The sequence below is a fragment of the Nanorana parkeri genome, unplaced genomic scaffold (assembly GCF_000935625.1).
Source record: "Nanorana parkeri isolate BGI_ZX_2015 unplaced genomic scaffold, ASM93562v1 scaffold177, whole genome shotgun sequence".
NCBI lineage: Eukaryota > Metazoa > Chordata > Amphibia > Anura > Dicroglossidae > Nanorana > Nanorana parkeri.
The window spans coordinates 966,122-985,742 of NW_017306445.1; the positions used below are offsets into that span (position 1 = coordinate 966,122).

Here is a 19,621-nt window from a genome sequence, read left to right on the forward strand (position 1 = left end):
TATATTTACCCAAAAATATAATCAACAAGGTCTGCTGATTAAAATGAGTGTAACGTTTATGTAGCGTAGGCCAAGCTTAACGAATGCTTTTGACTTTTAAGGGAGCTCTATTCCCCTCTCAGTTCTACATTGCCACACATGCAGGGGAAAAAACGGTTTACATAAATTGTTTGCGTAACATTAATGTAAAATTAGGTCAATATAGTGCAATATAAATGGGTAAGCCGTATTAGTCCAGTAGACAAGATGTAAAAAAAAACAAAAAACGAAGTATTGCAGTGTGCAATGATACCTTTCTTATTGGACTAACAAAATATAAAAAAGACAAGCTTTTGAGAGTGAACCTCTCTTCTTCAGGTCGAACCAATATTGCTTCTGACCTGAAGAAGAGAGGTTCACTCTTGAAAGCTTGTCTTTTATATATTGTGTTAGTCCAATAAGAAAGGTATCATTGTGCAATATTTAGGGCTCGTAAACCTCAGCCACATGCTAAAATAAGACATTTTAGTTTGCAAGCTGTTGTCTATTGAGCACAGGTGGTAAGGGGTGCTGCCTTAAATTGTTACAATGCAAAGGGTCCAGTCCATTGCAGAAAAATGCAGCATGCCTGCATTTTAATGTAACACACTGCAACCCACCTCATATCAGTGTTGTGATGTGAACAAGGCACATAAAAAACAATTGTGTCCTTGCAGTGAGCCTGCATTGATGTGGGCATATTAATGCAGGTCAACGCACATGTGTGAACAAGCACCTAATGGGATATGAATGAATTAAGAATACTTCATGAATGAATAAAGGATACTGACATCTGCACTGGATATCACCCTTTCCCTGATGCCACACGGGAGCCCCCAATTCATCTCATAGTTCCCCCTTTATATCAGAGTCCTCAGTCCTCCATAAGTAAAAATGTTTACGCACAAACAACACAAAATTTGCTGCTTCACGGGATCTGGCTCTACATACTTCAAAACACTGGGAGATCACGGCTTTCAGACCTTGTCCAATCTTAAGTGAAACACCAATGAAACAAAACTGTTTCACTCTCCTTGCTTGACCATAGGTTTATTGTAGATAAAGGTATGCACAAATTAACAGATATCAACAAGGGAATCTTAATGCTTTTCGCACAAAGTGCTCAATGGTAAGGTCATTGACCTTACCATTAAGCACTTTGTGTGAAAATGCATAAAGTTTCCCTTGTTGATATCTGTTCACTTGCTCATATGTGCAAACCTTTTTAAAAACAAACTTACAGTCAGGCAAGAAGAGTAAATCTGGTTTGTTTTTTTGGAGTTTCAGTAAAAAAATAAAGGTGTAAGTGGCCATCGCTCTATGGGCATAGTTAAACTAGTGTCTCATAATAAGCATGGTAAAAGAGAGACAAGTTTTCATTATTATTATTATAGCCAACCTTTTTTTTTTTTTATCTGAGAACTAAGATATTTTATAACTCCCTAGTTTCCTATTGCAAATGGGTTGAATTTATTCTATGAATGGTCCTATTTATAACAATGCTACAATTATGTTACTGTGACATTTCAGCAATGAACAAATGAAGTGAGCAAAAAATAAAAACGTTTACATTAGAATAATAAAACAAAAAGCTAAGGGGAGGAAGGAGTTAGCAATGGCTAACTAGGATTAACTAAGGACTAATAACTGGTTAAATAGGTGCAACTTTTATTTAACGTTGACGGCTCTCAAACTAATAACACCAGCAAAGGAGGGGTTGCAGGGGAATATGGGATCTGGCTTGCTATGCAGGGTGCCCGTAACAATTAAAAATATTTTTAGACAGTTATAAATTCCAGACTGTCCAGTTTAAAACCTGACAAGTGGCAACTCTGTTTGGAACTTTTTTTCATATCTGAAGACATTTGACAGGATTCATGCATGATTGAAGTGTAAGATGTCTTTTAATTACACAATCCAACCAGAGGATCATCAGATGCCTCTCCATACAAAATAATATGTTAAGATTTTAGGTACCTCTGAAAACCCTATCAAATAGCACAAAAGAAAGCAACTTGGTCCTTCTCTAGCTTGCAGGCCTAATAGTGACTGAACCCCCTAATAACCATGGGAGGACTAGGGTTGGGGGACAAGAGAGCATTTGTCCACTGGTCCAGTAATAATAAGATATGTTGAGTTGGTGCCCCCGAGTAAAGATAATTCACCATTCACAAACCAATCTGAGTGGGACCCACGGTCAGTAAGAGTTGCTGGGCATTATATAGCTGTCTGCTCCCTATTCAGACCTGCGATCACAGCGTCTGGCAGAGGTAAGTCTTCGAGCACCGAGTTCCTTTGATTGAAAACTGAGAGCTACAAAGGGAGCTGATGCTGGAAGATTTGAAGGTGTGTTACCATAAACCATGAGCAATGTGATAAGATGTGTGTGCATCAATAAAATGATCGCTGCTTGAAGATTGAACCATGGTGTGCTGGTGACATACTTTACTATTCACCATAAACCATGTCACAACCACCTTTCACCATGTCCACCTGTCACTGTGGCATTGTTTGCATTAAACCTTGGGATCCCCAAAAAGCATGTAGGAGGCAGGAAGAGAAGTGTGGAGGTCACAGGCAAAATAATGGGCCACACTGAAGAGGCATGTAATGGGGCCAAAGATTCAGTACTTGGGGTGGAATAGGCCTGTATTTGATCCAAGTGGTTAGAGAGGGTCATTAGGACTTGAACAGCTTTGTGTGAGCATCAAGTCCTTGTGAAAGAAGCTTGTTAGGGTCAGTAGGTGGCTGCGGCACCTCATATGGATTCATGGTTCATACAAACTGTCACAGACAGTGGTCTGTATTCACCAAAGCCTACAGTTCAGGAAATACAGGAGCATACCTGGGACTCCATGAAGGTGCTGGTATCAGAGGCGCACAGGATGCACTGGAGTCAAAGGATAGCACAGTATACTTTGCAGTCACTGCATGGGACTGGGTGCTCTGGGGTCACTGGATGATGCAGGATGCTCTGGGGTCACTTGTTGACGCAGGATGCTCTGGTTCAACTGGGTGATGCAGGTTGTGCTTTGCTCACTGGTAACATGGGAAACTCAGGATTGCATGGATCTCTGGAGATTCTATAGGTACTGGAGACACCAGAGCACAGGGGTCAATGGAAACACTGGGGTCACTAGAAGCACAGGAGTCATTGAAGATGCTGAGATCACTGGAGACTGGGGGGTCACTGGAAACACCAGGGTCATTGGGGAATCAGGGTTGAGACACAGAGATTACAGGAGATACAGGGGTCACTTTAGGCACAAAGGTGGCTGGAGACAACGAGGTCGCTGGAGAAACAGGAACACTGGGGTCACTGGAGACAATGGGTTCACTGGAATGCACAGGTATGTGAGGGTCTCTGAAAACACAGGAGTACAGGGGTCTCAGGACGACACAGAAGTGCAGTCTCTGTTCTCTGGAGGCACAGGAGTGGAGGGGTCAGTGGGGTGCACAGGAGTCACAGTCACTGAAAGCACAGGGAACACAGAAGATACACCGGCAGACACTGGAGGCACAGGGGGCCTCAGATTAGGTGTAGCAAAGAACTACGAACAACACATAAACTAGCCCTGTAAGGCCTCTATCCCATGCACTCCTGTGCTTTCTAGAGAACTCCATGACTGGAGGAGTACAGGTCATATGAGTTTCACAGGCTCTCTTCTCTGTTATTTAGTTCTTTTTCTCCTTATATGCTTCATAATCCCAAAGCTAGCAGAACACTGAGACCATTTGTAAAGCAAATTGCTGTTCTTTATAAATGTGCAGTGCAGCCATACCACTGCTTTTAAATAAGCCTAAATGTTTTTTTTAACATATTATTGTTCAATTTCTGCAACTACATTCAGGTTATGGGGTAGGGGTAGACAGTGGCGTAACAATCGCCATAGCAACCCAGGCGGCCGCTATGGGGCCCGGGCAGAGAGGGGCCCGGCCAGGGCCGCCTGGGTCGCTATGGCATGTGGGGGTGCTGGCTGTCACAGACACAGTTCAGCAGCGGCCGCGGCGCATTTCCCCTCATAGCCGCTGCGGAGCTGTGTCAGTGACAGCCAGCCGCTGCCGCAGATGAGGGCGGTGTTCAGAATGGAGGAGGCGGGGCTCACCTCCTCTTACATCACTGGCCAGCGACCTAAGAGCAGGTGGGGCCAGTGATTAAGAGAAGACAGGGCCCGTCGATAGCAGAGGAGGCGGGGCCCGGGGATGGAACAGGAGTCGGGGCCCGGGGACGGAACAGGAGTCGGGGCCCGGGGACGGAACAGGAGTCGGGGCCCGGGGACGGAACAGAAGTCATGGCCCGGGGACGGAACAGGAGTCGGGGCCCGGCAACCACAGAGGCGCTGACAGGTAAGAGATCTCAGACCCTGCAGAGCCCACTATAGAGAGTCTATGGTGGGCTCTGCAGGGTCACTCTCCGATGGGGCTCTGCAAGTGGCATGACTAGCGATCACTGGGCCCCATACAAAATTTTGCTGTGGGGCCCTGTGATTTCTAGTTATGCCCCTGGGGGTAGAGATCATGTTTAAAAATAGGACTAGATGAAGTCCATTCTTCAAGCCAGCTGGCAGTATAATGGTTTAAGCACATGGGCTTTAGTTTGCACCTGAGCAACTTTTCTTCTCTATACAAGTCATTGTGATAGCAAAAGTAAATTGAAGCATTCCACTGTAACTCTAATGTAGCTTGAAGACCTTCCTAGAGCAGCTAAAAGACAAACCAAAGCAACTCAAACATGTGTCAAAGCACCTCAGAGGCATCTGAATGGATACTGCATAAATAGTATCTTACTTCTTACTTACTTACTATGTCTATACAAGATGCTTATGGTTATTATGGTATCACCACTCAAAAAAGGCAAGCAGTGGGAAAAGGACTAGTCACCAGTATTACCCAAGGTCCCCGTGCAGCTGATCTTGTACCCATTACTGACTTTCCATACCCTGTTCTGCACTGTGCTTTGATATTGAGGGGACCATCTTGGTAGAGTCAGGAATTTTCTTACTCTTTTCAGAGCTGATGACTGGTGGTGGAGACAGCACAGAACCACATTACCAAATCTCACTTCAAATCTTGTAAGGCTAATAATTAAAGACAGCAGTGCTTTCGATCTTACACTGCAGATACACAGCTATGAGGCTCAAAGCTCAGGATTACAGGATGGATCCCAGTCAAAGAGGTGATTTAATATGTTCCTGTCTGCCACTTGTGTCTCAGACCTTCGGTCCCATGAGGAGCTATGCTAGTGAAAGAATCTTCAGCATCCAGCACACTTCTGCGAGTCTTAGATGCCTGTTCCTCTGCTGCATGTTGTGGCTCTACCCACCAGCCCCTACATCATCACAAGTATTGATTTACCAATTGATGGGTGGACCTACAGTGCATAGCAAGAGACCAAGCATCTGACACTCCCAGAAGTGTATCAGATAAGAACAGGTAAGTATTATACCTCTTTTTACATTTTATGTGACAGAATTGATCGAAGTAGCTAAGAAACATACTTTCATAGACAACAGTTTAAAAGGCTCAACATAGGTGGTAGCTGTAATCATTACATATGTTTACACTTCTAAAGGTTGCCATACACTTTACAACCCTCACAAGACTTTTGTCTTGCGAGGGTTGTAAAGTAATTTAAAAAACGTATGATCTGACCATCTTGGACAGGCAGATCGCACTTGCCATGATCACAATGCCGAACAGGCAGTGTGCGCTTGCGCACACCGGCCCGTCCGGCTTTATCTTACGAACATGCTACACACCTGCCGGAAATCGTACGATTCTCAGCGGGTTTTTGAACATGTTCCTAAGATAAAAGTTGTGCGACCTTACAGTAGCAGGGGGGCGGGCTTCCGATGACTGCAATGCTGAACGGGCAGTGTGCGAGTGCGCACACCGGCCCATTCGGCAGTTATCTCTCGATCATGATAAAAGCAAGCCGAAAATCGTACGATTCTCGGCTGGTTTGCCAACATGCTCGAAATACAAAAGTAATGCGACCGTACAGTAGAAACGGCCCCACGCCTTCCATACACTGCACGATTATCGTACGATCGCGGGTTTTCCTGCGATTCTCATACGATAATCGTGCAGTGTATGGGCACCTTTACATGGCTCTTGAGATTTGTCCAGTCCTGTTGAAGAATGTGTATAATAAGATAAATTAAAAATGGAATAGCACATGTCTTTTCAGTTTTTAATGGCTTTGAAAGAGGTTCATCTCTCTTTTCTCATCTAAGAAGTTAAAATCATCTATTTTATTAGTGTGAAATTAGCAATGGTACATTTTGCAAGTGCGCTTCATTTCACTGAAATTTCAGAATCTAATTTGATATTCATAAGAGCATAGTCATGGCTCAGTGGCATCCTACAGTGGAATCTGAAGAAAACCTCTAAAATGTATTTCTTCCTGGCATAACCTGAATGAGATGCCAAATTATATCTTAAACATAGTTTTAATTGCATGAGACAAATATATTTTGTAGAACATTTCTGTTTTTATAGCAAAAAATAAAACATTAAACTTACATAAATATTTTCTATTCCCCTGTTCTTGTTTGTATATCCATTCATATTCCCCTGTTCTTGTATATATTCAACTGAATCAGGACTCAACTAGACTATTGCATTGCCATAATGCACTGTAAAACACGTGTTAAAATCACACATTACTGCAATGCACAAAACAAAGTACGGCGCATTGCGGTTCAATTCACTTTGACTGTGACCCCCAACACACCTAGCCAGAGCACTGCAATGCATATGAATTTTAGTGCACCGCAATGCACAGATGTGAAGCAGTTAACTTCATTGAAAAAAATGGTGCATGTCTACTAAAATATACATTTGGTTGGAATTCCAACTCATTTAATATGAATAGGCTGTGCCTCAATGTGCAAAAACATGTGTTAATATGAGTGCAATATTGTAACGCATAGTGTGAATGAGCCTTTTGGTTTATGTTTCTAATTTGTATTTGTTGTTCTTTTTCTAGTGTTCATACATACCACAATGTGGAAAAAACTATGAAGTCTCATTGTCACTTGTGAATATTATCATGGAGAACTTCCGAAAACATCAAAGATTTTCATGTTTTTATGACCCAGAAGGAAATCAAAAGAATGTCATTTTGACCAAACTCTACAGTTCCAATGTATTATTTCATTCATTATTTTGGCCGACATGTATGATGATTGGAGGTATCGCCATTGTCGCCATGGTGAAGCTCACACAGTACCTCTCCCTTCTATGTGAGAGAATCCAAAGGATCAACAGATAAAACCAGTTCTGAAGTTATTTTACAACAGAATACTGTTTCTTTTTTTTTTTTCATTCTTCACCAAAGAACCTTAAGTTTGTAATGTGCCAGTCTGTTTATAAGTTCCTTAATCTATTCTTATAAGTAGAGCAATAATGCAAAATCTGTTCTTTATGCAAACAAGATGTCATATTTGGAGAGAAACTGTGGTAATTTAATTATTTTGTGTTCTTCAGTCTTTATTTACAGTCAAAACAGGGCTCATTTAAGGGGAAATTATCTTGAAATGTTGTCATGTAAAAGTCTTGTTACAACCTACAAAACAAATGCATTTTTGTAGTTTTACTTTTTTTCACCCTATGAAAGAAGCACCAGACATTTTTATGCTACAATTAATATTAAATTTAGCCTTGCTTTTAATAATTGACCTATACTTTTCAAATCATATTTGTAAAGGAAAATATGTTAGGTAGCTAGTAATGTAGATTTTAGATTTAGCATGCCAGCAATGCAAAATCAACATTTGCCAAACTTAAAAAATAGGCCAAATGTATTTCAGTTGCAAAAATTATAAAATTAAATATGTTTGAAGAGGAACTTCCCTCAATACCTGTAAATTCTTTTAAAAAAAAAAGCATAGTTAAAAATGCTACACTGCAATTATAAGAGCCAACTTTTTTGACTTAACCATCTCTTCCACACACCCTATCTTTTGTAAGGGCATCTGGTGATTTTGTTCACTTGCTTTTCTTGCTTGTTGTGAAAGCTGGCTCCCATTATTGATGCATTGCCAATATTGTGGCAATGTGTAAACAATCTAATGCTGGATTGGAAGCACACTAGCCAGGGAATGATATTGCCATGGTATCTGCACAGTCACCAGATCATGAAGAAAACACAAGAACTCAGAGTTGCCTGAAGACTTTGGGGATATATGATGTTCATATCACAGGAGTCTGCATGCAGTGGAGCCTACATTACTCTTGCCTTGGTGAGAAATATGAAAGTTAGGGGAACAGAAGAGGAAAAACGGTATTTGCAAGATTTAAAAGAAATCAAATGCAATTTTGTAAACACAGTTGATAAACAGTAATATTAGTGAAAAAAAGGTGAAAGGTCCGCATTAAGACCTTTAAAATAGAGATATGTGATCACATGAAAAATAGTATAAGTAACAATGTAGTCTTCCAAGGAAAATATTTTAAATCTTTAAACGTTGTTTTTAAATAATAAGCTTGATTTTAGTCAATGTTCATGAAAAATGTTAAATTTAATTTTGGTAAGGAAACATTTAAAGTTAAACTCTGGTCAAATGCAGTTGCCACCCTTTCCTAGATATATTAAGAATCCAATGTTCTTGGGGGGATGAAATAGAGAGAATTACTGAAGCCACACCTTCTCTCTAGATATGTGCTCGTCCCCTCACCAATGCCATTATAGAATGGACCAGCAGCCACCACTGATCATGCATTGTACATAAGAACATTGAGGTCCCATCTACATTTCAGTGCTGGAGCTAGAGGGGAAAAAAAGTGCTACATGCTACAGGTCCAAGGAATAAAGCAGGTATCCTTTTGCTCTATATTGCTTTAGACTAAATGAGTGTTAGATCCTTATTTTGTAAGCTGACCGGAGTTTAGCTGATTTTTTTTTCAAAGAAGTTTTATTGTGAAGTTGGGATGATTCACATGAAAAACCTCTAAGACTTCAAGCTAATTATATCTCTTCTGCACAATATTCATAAAATATGCACATTAAAGTGGTTTCTAAGAAGGCAAACTAGGTCATTTTTAAGGATTTTTTTCCAGTGTATAATACTTGTCCTCTTGCACCTACAGTTAAAGTAGAAGGAAAGGCTAAAATAATCCAAATTTAAAACCTCGCCTCCCCACTGTTCTGCATACAGTTGTTAAGAAATCTCTGTATACATATATTTTTTTACTTGTCTTCTGAGTGGTCCTTGGTGAAGATGTGGAAGCATGACAATGGTGCTGAATTACAGAGAAGCATGATGTAACCCACCAACTTTTACAGCTGTAGCCATTGTTGGCAGGGGAGAAAGTTTTTTCCTGCCAGCCGCAGCAACCACTCATTCAACACAGAGGAACTGAAAACACAAAAACGTACTTTTTTTGTCTTCTTCATCTCCTCATGGCTCAATTTGAAATGGCCGTCTCTATGCTTTGCAAGCAGACTGTGTAAATGAACACTCTCTCTCTCTCTCTGAACTCTCTCCTCCTATTTATTAGTATTCATTAAATTTAACAATATCCATACAGCACAAACACACATTTTTTACTTGTTCATTACTAAAAATAGGTGACATAATATAAGATACACATCATGTACAATTTAACTACAGATAATAAGTAAAAATATGTTTTGGTGAAATATTATAGTTACATCATTCATCCTATAAATGAAACATGATGATTTTTACAATACATATTTTTGGCATATTTAATGATATTTTCCCCTTAAACCCAAACTTAATCTTGTCTTATGAGTGGGAGGCTAAGGGTGATTTTGTTATAACAAACCTTTTGGTGTTTTATAACCAAGCAGGAAAAAAAAGAACTTTTATTTATTTCACTTTTTAGATATTCCGCATTATTTGTTATTATTTAATTTTGATTGCTTTGCAGGGCTTCCAAATGACTCTTTTGGAAGGGTCAAGGCAGAATATCCCAGTATCACAAAATAGTACTTTGTCTTTTGAGCATTATCCATAATTTGTATTGCTGGACTACGTGGGCAATGTTGACCTGTTGTTGTTTGCACATGATTAGACCATCTGTCTGTGTCCCCTCTGCTAAATTTAATTTATAGAATTCTACAACCTTTTCCGTCAGTCAGAAGAAACTATTGTATCATAATAGATCAATTCAATAGGTGCCTATAGACATAATAGGTACTTAGGACTACCCAGCTGATTGCAGTTGGATTGGGAAACAATCTTTCTGTTGGCTTTCGGCGACTTCTTCAGACCCCTGGCATACTCTTCCCTTCTGGATTTTCCTGGCATGTCACTTTTGTTTTCCCCTGAGATATGCCAGTGCCAAGGATGTCTTTCTCCTATCACCCCACCCTCCTCCCAAAGGCATAAACAAGCATGCCCTGATACTCAGATTTTGCATGTTTATGGAAGAACCTTACATCACTGCAGTACTCCTATCATGCAGGAACATCCAAACACTGATGTGTGCAAGATTTGTGATTTTTTTTTTCCCAACCAAAATTAAGAGATTTAATATAATGGCAGGTCAAATTTGTCTTAGTGTCCCAGCCTTAACCATTTCATCCCCCTAATTCTCTAATGATCTATTTGTGTAGTATATGAAGTGCCACAATGAAAGGAGTAGAGTCCGCAAGAACTTTTCAGAATAATTTAATTATTGCTACTACATCTGCACTGTTTATAAGGAACTATGGTTGAAGGAATAAACACCCATATGACTCGGTGATGCCTATTCCTTTGATGGACTGCACATTGCAATGCTTTACAATATGAAGTATGTATAAAATGAATACTGCCTTCATAAGATTCCATATAGAGTTAAAGCTTATGGGATTTTGGGTCCTTGCAGACCTTTACAGTGTGCCATAATACTATACTGATCCTAAGGCTCATTTGAGACTGTAATGATATTGTCTGTACTATTTACATTTTATTTTCCTTTTTATTTTTATTTTTTCAATTGCACAGCTGTTTACAAATAATAGCAAAGCCAGATGTACACATAGGGAAAATGTAACTTTTCTCCCACACAATGCCAGACACATGGAAGCTACAATTAACCCTTCGTCTTGAAAGATAATAATAATAATGACCCAGGAAAAACTGTGTATGTGCCTAAGAAACAGGAAGTCTGTAAGAACTGCATTGCATTCATTTTTGCATAGTATATTAATGTTTTAAAGCTGAACTCTTAACATAAAAACCTTCATTTAAATATATTGCTCATAATAGCCACAAAGGATATAAATCCACTTTGTGTGCACCAAATACCTTTACAGACCCAAATATTACCTTATAAATGTAAATGTGTCATCATCAATGTGCTGTACATAACCTGTGCAGAGAGCAGAGCTGTGGGAGGGACCCAGGAGGCATCACCCAATACAGGCTTCAGAAAACTACAGGAGAGAGCGGATACAAGACCAGTCTCCCTACACAAGGAGAGAGAACACCAGTGACTGGTCTTTATTACAGGAGGTTCCTGCTTACTACACAGATCTGGAAGAAATACACGAAGGACAGCAAGGTTCAAGTCTCTTGTATTTAGACAATATTTACTTATCCCGGAGTTCAGCATTAAATTTACTAATGTTTTAGACTTGTTGAAGGCACAAGAAATTATGGGGCTTATTTATAAAGGTGAGCAAAATATTAGTTATTTTGTGTTTACTGCACTCGTATGCTTGCTTTGCTTTACATTTTATAGAAGTTTCCTGTGGAAAAGGAAACAACTGCAAACTTAAACAATGCAATGATAAATATGTTTTTAAAATGAAATCGGTTTAGTAAGAGAGTACATTTCGCACTATGCCACGTGAAGCTGTTTGAACATCTAATTATGAAGGTGACTTAAAGAAAAAAAAAGGTATGCCTTTTGCCTATGATTAAAGTTAATACAGCTTCACTGAGCTGAGTGCAAAATACACTCCTTTGGGACTTCTACACAGGGACTTCGGCTTGTATCAGAGCAATGTGTACAACAAATTAGCACAAAGCATCAGCAAGCTTTAAGCAGTTTTCTAGAAGCCTTTGAAGCAACCATCAGCTCTAGTTTGGGGTTAATAAGTGCATAGGATAGTGGGAGCCATGGCTGTCACTTAAAGTGTATCTAAACCCAAAAGCTAAAATGTAATATATTGCAACTTACCATTCATTAAATCTGGTGGCTGCATTAGTTTGCTTTTCTTAGACTTATTTTCCTTTGTGATCAAGCCAGGAAGTCTGTTTTTTAACTTCCTTTAACAGACCAAACTGCCTAGCAAAAATGTTAGATAGAGGGTTGAAACAAACCATTTAACACTGACAGGGGTTCTTACAATGGTCAGCTTTTATTAATTTATGTAAAACCCTTATCCCAAAAGGAATTTTAAAAAACTGTTCTGTTACAACTAAAAAAAGTATTAGCTGACTTGTGGATTTAATTTGTTAGTCAAGTCCATCTAGATCTGCAAGTCTCCACAGGGTGACAATACTGTTTTACAAGGGTGGCGCCATTGCTCCTCCATAGAGTGGAGCCACCCTAAGACAAGAAGTGTGTTACTGGTCAGATCACCAGGTGAACATAAAAAAAAAGGCTAAAAAAAAAAACTAATGCAGTTACCATATCTAAGGCTCTGTATTGTGCAGTATATTAAATTATTTGGTTTTGGCTTATATACTGTAAAGCAAACTGACAGGAGGTTTCAGCAGGCTGTCAGCATGTTTCCTGCTACTTGAAACTTTTCAGAAGTCCACTGAAGCCTGCAAGCACCTAAAAGCTTTTCTTACTATACACATTGCTCATATAAAAGCTAATACCTGTGTGTATAAGGCTTTAGTAAGCAGACCCATATGATTTCTATTTCTTCTCTAACATATTTTTGTTAAAAATTATGCATTGTAACAGGTTTATGGTGGGAAAACATCTCAGCAAAATGTTCTGTACAGAAGTGGGTAGAAAGTCTTTGCCAATTCTATATGCAGAATGGTTTTGCTGCAATATTTTCACAGAACAGTTTTGTAATTTGACAAACCTGTTGGAAGTTTACAAAAAAATAGCAAACTATCCATTTCAACCTTTATAAATGGAACCCTAGGAAGCCTGAATAATGATGTATCTCTGAAAAACTAGAACTGCATATTTGCACACTATAAAAATGCTTTGAAGTGCAGATTTTATACATTTAAAATATATCTTAACCCACGTTTAATGTCAAAATGCAACCTGGCATCTATTTTTTTATATATTTTTTAAATTTTAAGTTAAATAAATGTGCTAAAATCTGGACTATGGTGCTGGTTTGCTTAAGGGTATGATAATCCAGTGAACCACTGTGTAAAATTCAGATAGGATGATTTACTAAAGAAGTTGGGGATCTGCAACAAATGTGTGAATATTCATTCAATTATCCATTCATGTGAAAAGCATCTGACTATTATATTCAAAGTGATTGGGAGTGTGATTTCTTACAAGATTGGATAAATAAAGTGAATATACTTAATATTTTTCAGTGTAGATTTTCAACTTCTTTTGTAAGTCAGCCTTAATGAGTCAGATAAAAGGAAAGGGTTAATTTGGGCTTTCCTACAGGGAAATGGTCATAACAGCTACTTTAGTAACTGTTGACTAAAGCTATTAATCATTGACACCCTGATGTTTAGTTGCATTGCAGTGAATCTGAATAGCTGCAGCTTCACTGCACCTAAACTGGTATGCATAATGTGCCTGTCTCAGCAGGTTCTGATGGAAGCTGACATTTAACATCCATCAGCTTCTATCACAGGTTTCTGAGAGTGGTGCCTTTCTGTCAGATAATATTTATCCTGAATGATTGTTTAAAGAAAGCAAGTTCACTGGGTTGGCAAACCCATAGCCAATCATTCCCTACTTATATGTTGCTTGCAGCAAAACAGGCTATTTTTCTAAAATGTAGCTGTAGCCTTCTTTATTTGTCAGATATGTTCTTAACCATTTGGACGCCTTTCAGTGAGCTAAAGCATACAAGTCTATGGACTAATGCACAGCCAAGTAACTCATAACACATCAGCCTGATCTGGTTTGCACTAGCTGAAATCTCATTGTTTAATATTGTTTACTCAGCGTTGCACATCATCTTTGCATTGACACACTTAAGAAGCCCACACTTCAGGTATAGTGTTTGCTTATTTTTGCAGTAATGTCACACAGTTTCACATACCTGTATGAGGAGCCTCAGATGACAAGGGTGGCCTCTTGCACAATTCCCATCCAAGCATCCCTGGAAGCTGAGACACGGCCTGCAAGGGTGAAGGAAGGGCACGAGGGCAAAGGTGCCGAAACTGATGACTGGAACTGGGGAGCGCTGGTATCAGATGTGCATGGGCACCACTGTTACTGCAACAAGGGTTCACCAAGTTCAGTTCACAGGCCAAGGTAATTACCAGATGAGCAGTGAGGCACCATATTGTAAGAAAGATATGGGTCAGAGACAAGCAAAGGTCTGCAATAAGAAGGCAGTGAGGTACAATGTTGGGTGAGAAGAATCTTGGTCAGAAGTTCAGGCCAAGATAAGGAACAGGAATAATCAGCAAACCTAAACACACAAGGGAAATCCAAATGTAGACCAGCAGGAAGCCTGGTTGGCAATGATCACAGGTTTCAGGAGTACAGACTGAAAGACCATTCAGCAATGATGCTATGTAGAACTCAGATTTGGTATCTGCTTGGCACCAATGTCAGTGAAAGGTGTACACACACGCTCGAGCATCTGCTATGACGTGTGCATGCTAATGCATGTGCTTGCTAATTTGTGCAAGCAACATTGCTTATCTCTTAAAGCCTCTATGCATGCATATTTGCATGATTATGTGCATTAATCTGTTGGCTGATACAATGTTCCTAACATTTAGGAGGCTTCCCCTATAGTGACATCACTGGTCAAATAGGGAAACACTATATTTCCATATTAGAATAGCATTTTATAAAAAAAAAAAAAGTATACGACTTCCTTGCTGGACAACTCACATCACAATAGCTGGTATTCTAACCCAATAACCACTTTGGCCTGAAAATTGAGATCCCTGTTGGATTCCACTTTTTGATCATCACCCAGTGATAGGAAACCACTGCTCACCTTGAATATGGGCTGGGCTTACTCTTTGGAGCAAAGTTTCTTTACATATTCTATGTATAGTGAATGACTGAGCATTGCTTTGGACTTTGTACCAGTTCACTAATTCGGCGGAGAGGATTTTCTATTACTTATGCTTTTCTATTGTTAGGAAGGCCCTCAAAGGAGATTGTACAGACATTGTTCAATTAGAGTAAAAAATGTATTACCAGCTTATATTCAAAAAATGAATGAGCCATTGTATAAATGGATTCAAGAGCACAGTTTGGATATTCTAAAATACATCCCTGCTTTAGATAATGTACCTTTTTAATTCAAACGAAAAATGGTGTGTTCAATGCTGCAAGATACATATTTATGTTACATGTACTGAAAGCTATATATCTAAGTGACATATAAAACAATTTTCCCATAGAAAATTATTTTAATGTCTTATAGTAATTACTAAGGATATTTAAAATCAGTAGCTCCATTTCATATTTTTTATTGTAACTTGAGACATGTTTTCTGTTGTTTGTTGTTTATTACAGCTGTAGCCAAAAATATTTATGTTATACTGAGCCCTTTGTGTTACGTGGGACCAGACTGGTTTCTAAAACATTTCAGAGTTATGTGGGTCCATCTATCTCTGAAATGGGTTTGTGCAGCAACTGTCATGTCCTGCTACCATATCACTGTAAAGAAAACACTGTCAGCTATTTTATTAATTTGTACTTGCAATTATTAACTATTTTTTACAGATACAAATTATATAGTATATCTAGTGTATTGTAATATTTAACCTTTTTGTTTAAAAAAAAAAGAAAAATGCATAAATATTACTTGTGGCTTCATGAGAAGCTGTAAAAGGAAAATGCTTCGTTTGAAAATTTGGTGAATGTTTTGAAATTGAGTATATAAGTAACCGTGAAAAGTTTGCATAGATCTTGACATCTGTAAAGGTTTTGCCAGTCACTTCATTCTGACAGAATCTGCATTTACTGTGGACTGAAGTGTATAACTTTCCTTTATACATTTAAACGCTTCACATTTTTTTCTTACTTTGCTAACATAAGTATATATATTTTTTACATAATTTGAATTTACTGGTGACATTTTCTCAGAGTTCTAATCAGCACATAGCTGTAGGTTGACCTACGTGTTGTATTTTCAATCGAATCAAGGTCAATATTGTTGTGACAAGTGATTGAAAATTGTGTCTGCATTGCTACATTGAAATGTTGCATTGTTAGAAAACATCAATATTAAAAGAAAAAAAACACTTTTTGAACTTTCGACATATGTGATTAATGGCCAGTGTGAATTTGTAACAAGTCAAAAGAAATGATGTAAAACTCAATTTCATATTAAACTATAATATAAAGTGTATAAATGTAGGGGTGCCCCAACAGACTCAAAAAAGTTGTTGCCACAAATCCCTGCATTTTTTTATATATATCTATGATATTTCATAGACAATCTGGAGGTTTTTGGTTTTTTTTTAGCTACCTTAAGGTGTTGGAACAATCTCCTTGATGTGAAGGGGATTACTTGTACTTAAAATTAAGTGTCTTGAAAAATTGTATACCAGGTGGACTTTGCTAAGTGGGACTGTATTTTCTTTGTGGAAGGTTGCAGGTGGGAAAGATGGTCCATGGTCAGAGTTTTCTGAGTTGGGACTGTAGCACAATGGATGGCTTCTCAATTTTCTTTAGCAAGGCAATACCCAAGATGTAATGAGGGCTTCAAATATGTATTTAAAAATTAGAAACATCATCAATAAACCCTCTATACATTTTGCATTGACAGAGTCCTGTGTGTTTTTTAAATACAAACATTATTCATTGCATGACAAAAGACTCTTTATCTTCAGCTCTCCTTGTGATTTTAGAAAACCACTGGACATGTACAGGTAAAACTGCAAATGTGTCAAAAGTCAGCAAGTCTACACTGTTTGTAAAAATTTGAGTTTATGATCATCTTGCATACAGAATCAGAATGCTATTAATGGGAAATTGAGGTGGAACTAAAGCTACTTGCCTCTTACGTTTGATGAGAGACTTCCTGAGAGACTGAAATGTACAAGGGTACAGGTACTCTTAAGAATGAGAACACTCATGGACCTATACACACACACACACACACAACAGGTTGGACTTGATGGACTTATGTCTTTATTCAACCTCAAATACTATGTAAATATGTAACTATGACCAACCACTCTTTCAACAAATGCCCATGGCTCTGGAAAAAAATGTATGGGCAGGAGGAAGTATCATTCAACTCTTTCAATTGACTGCTAAATGGGAGGAGTGCACCTATCTATAGTTAAAGCCAAAACACTTGAATGGTGAAACATGTGCAGAGAGCACAAGACACCAAGGACATGGATAAAGTTTCCAAAGCAATGGGAGAAAGGTTAAATTACAAAACTGGATCCCACAGCTTTGAATAAAGGTATGTGCGCACAATCCGTGTATTTCCAGCTTGCTCTAGCATAAATTTAGTAACAATAACTGGCAATACTCTATATGCTGTATATTTAGGATTGTCCTTTGGCCAGACTGAAAAGTTACAAGAATTGTGCAAGCATATTTTAGGGCAGCATTTTCCTTTGTTAAGATTTTCTGGTAGGAAAAGCAAATAAGTGAAAGTAAAAACTGACAAAACTTGAGGGTGATTTACCAAGCAATTGAAGGAATCAGGTGCTTGCCAAGTACAAAGCAGGCTGTCTTTCAGTTAGCAAAGGATTTGTACTAGCTTTTGTATGTGTTTGCAACTACAAGCACATAGAGGAAGTGGTCAAAGGTATGTTTTATATTGGTGCAGTGCTTCTTTTGAGAGGCCGAGGTGAGAATTCATCAATTAAAATGGGAGCTTATAGTAAATCTGCCGCTAATGTGTATCACTGTTCCAGCATTGCCCTGTTGTTCAGTAAGTCTATAAATCTGTCCTATCTGTTATTATTCTTTTTAACTCAATCAAACAAAACTCCTTCATACAGCAATTATTATTTGCATTGTTTTTTTCACAAATATGTTGCAAACTGGATACTTTTCAGAACAAATAATATATTAAATGATCAAATGTTACACAGTTAATTTTTTTAAACTTCACCACAGGTCTACAGCTCTTGCTAAGTTTTTACAATTTTATTCTTTTAAGATTTCACTGAGTTCAAGTGTTGACAGTGATGGCATTTCAGTGAACTGAAGATATATTTATTCACCAAATGTGACTGACTGCACAGGATTAGATGAAATGCCACAAATAAATATCATGCGTGATGTGAAATATAGAGGATTATAAACACTAAATGTGCCTTTAGGACTTAAAAACATTTATATGAGCCTGTCTTCAACTCACAAAAAATGGCCGTGAAATAAAGCGTTCTCTAGTCTTCTGGTTGTTGAAACACAATAAAAATATCCAGTGGATAAAATGTAATAACAAAAATCTATATGTCCAGTCCTAGCTGCAGGCAATCTGTTGAGACATGCCAAGAACCACTGACACATTCTGACGAACCCATACAATGGTACCCCTGTGCTAGCAGAGTTACAATATCCATTTGGACATTTCCCATCTAAATAAAATACAGGATATTATTTTAAAACTAACTGTTGAAAATGCTAAATATAACCACTTAATGCATTTACTCAGACAGCTAATATGCAATGCTTGTAGAAAAAAAAGCCTGACTTAGGGCAAGCATAGATCTAATATAACATTTGCTACCGATGCAGAGAGCTTTGTACTCTTAATTTTCAGTGTGAGGCTCATCTGCTGAGAGCCAGCATGAAGAGCTGCAGGTTAGTCCTACCCTAAGTACTCCCTAGTCAAGAACACTTAACCCTAGCCTGCCTAAACACATAAAACATTACTGCCCCTACAATTAACCAACTAAAAAGTGATTTGCTATATTTTAGGGAACATTTAGAAATGTTCATTGTGCCTAAGCAGTACCCTAAGAGACTTCACCTGTTATCTTGAATTGCTACTGCAAAGAAGCAGTGCATTTGCTGTGCCTAGGCTCTTCCATGCCTTGAGTCCTATAGCTGTGTATCTTCTTTGTGAGATCATGTAAGGCACGGTGCCTTTGACTGCTGTTCTCACGAGATTGGAGTGAGTTTGACCTTTTGCTAAAGGAGGAGTTGTACTTGACAACCTACAGTGCAAAAATGTCCCTACTTCTTCTTCGTTCATTTTGTATTTTTACTTTCCTGCTGCTTTTTGAATATTCCCCCACCAGTCATCAGTGGGGCAGCTCTGTCATGAGGAAGCAAAGTCCTGACTCTACCAAGATGACTACCTCCACAAAGAAGTGCAGAACAAAGCATGGGAAGTCAGTAGTGGGGAAAAATCAGCTGAAGGGAGCCCACAGGCAATAGTAGAGACTGGTTATTTGCCCTCTCATTGACTTTGTAGGGCACAGCTTCCATGGTTTTGGTACTCTTTAAGCCCACTTCCCAAATCCCACCACTTAGCTTAGCACTTATGCCTAACATTAACCTAACCTCTGAACTTAGCCCTTAAACCACA

General features: G+C 38.6%; 1 protein-coding gene across 1 annotated transcript in view; it reads left to right on the forward strand.

The window, feature by feature from the left end:
- Positions 1 to 7,294, forward strand: part of KCNMB2 (potassium calcium-activated channel subfamily M regulatory beta subunit 2) — a 71,940-nt gene extending 64,646 nt beyond the window's left edge. The window contains exon 4 of the mRNA XM_018554898.1: positions 7,010 to 7,294. Coding sequence (XP_018410400.1) covers positions 7,010 to 7,294 — 285 coding nt within the window. The remainder of the gene's footprint in view (positions 1 to 7,009) is intronic.
- Positions 7,295 to 19,621: the final 12,327 nt, after the last annotated feature.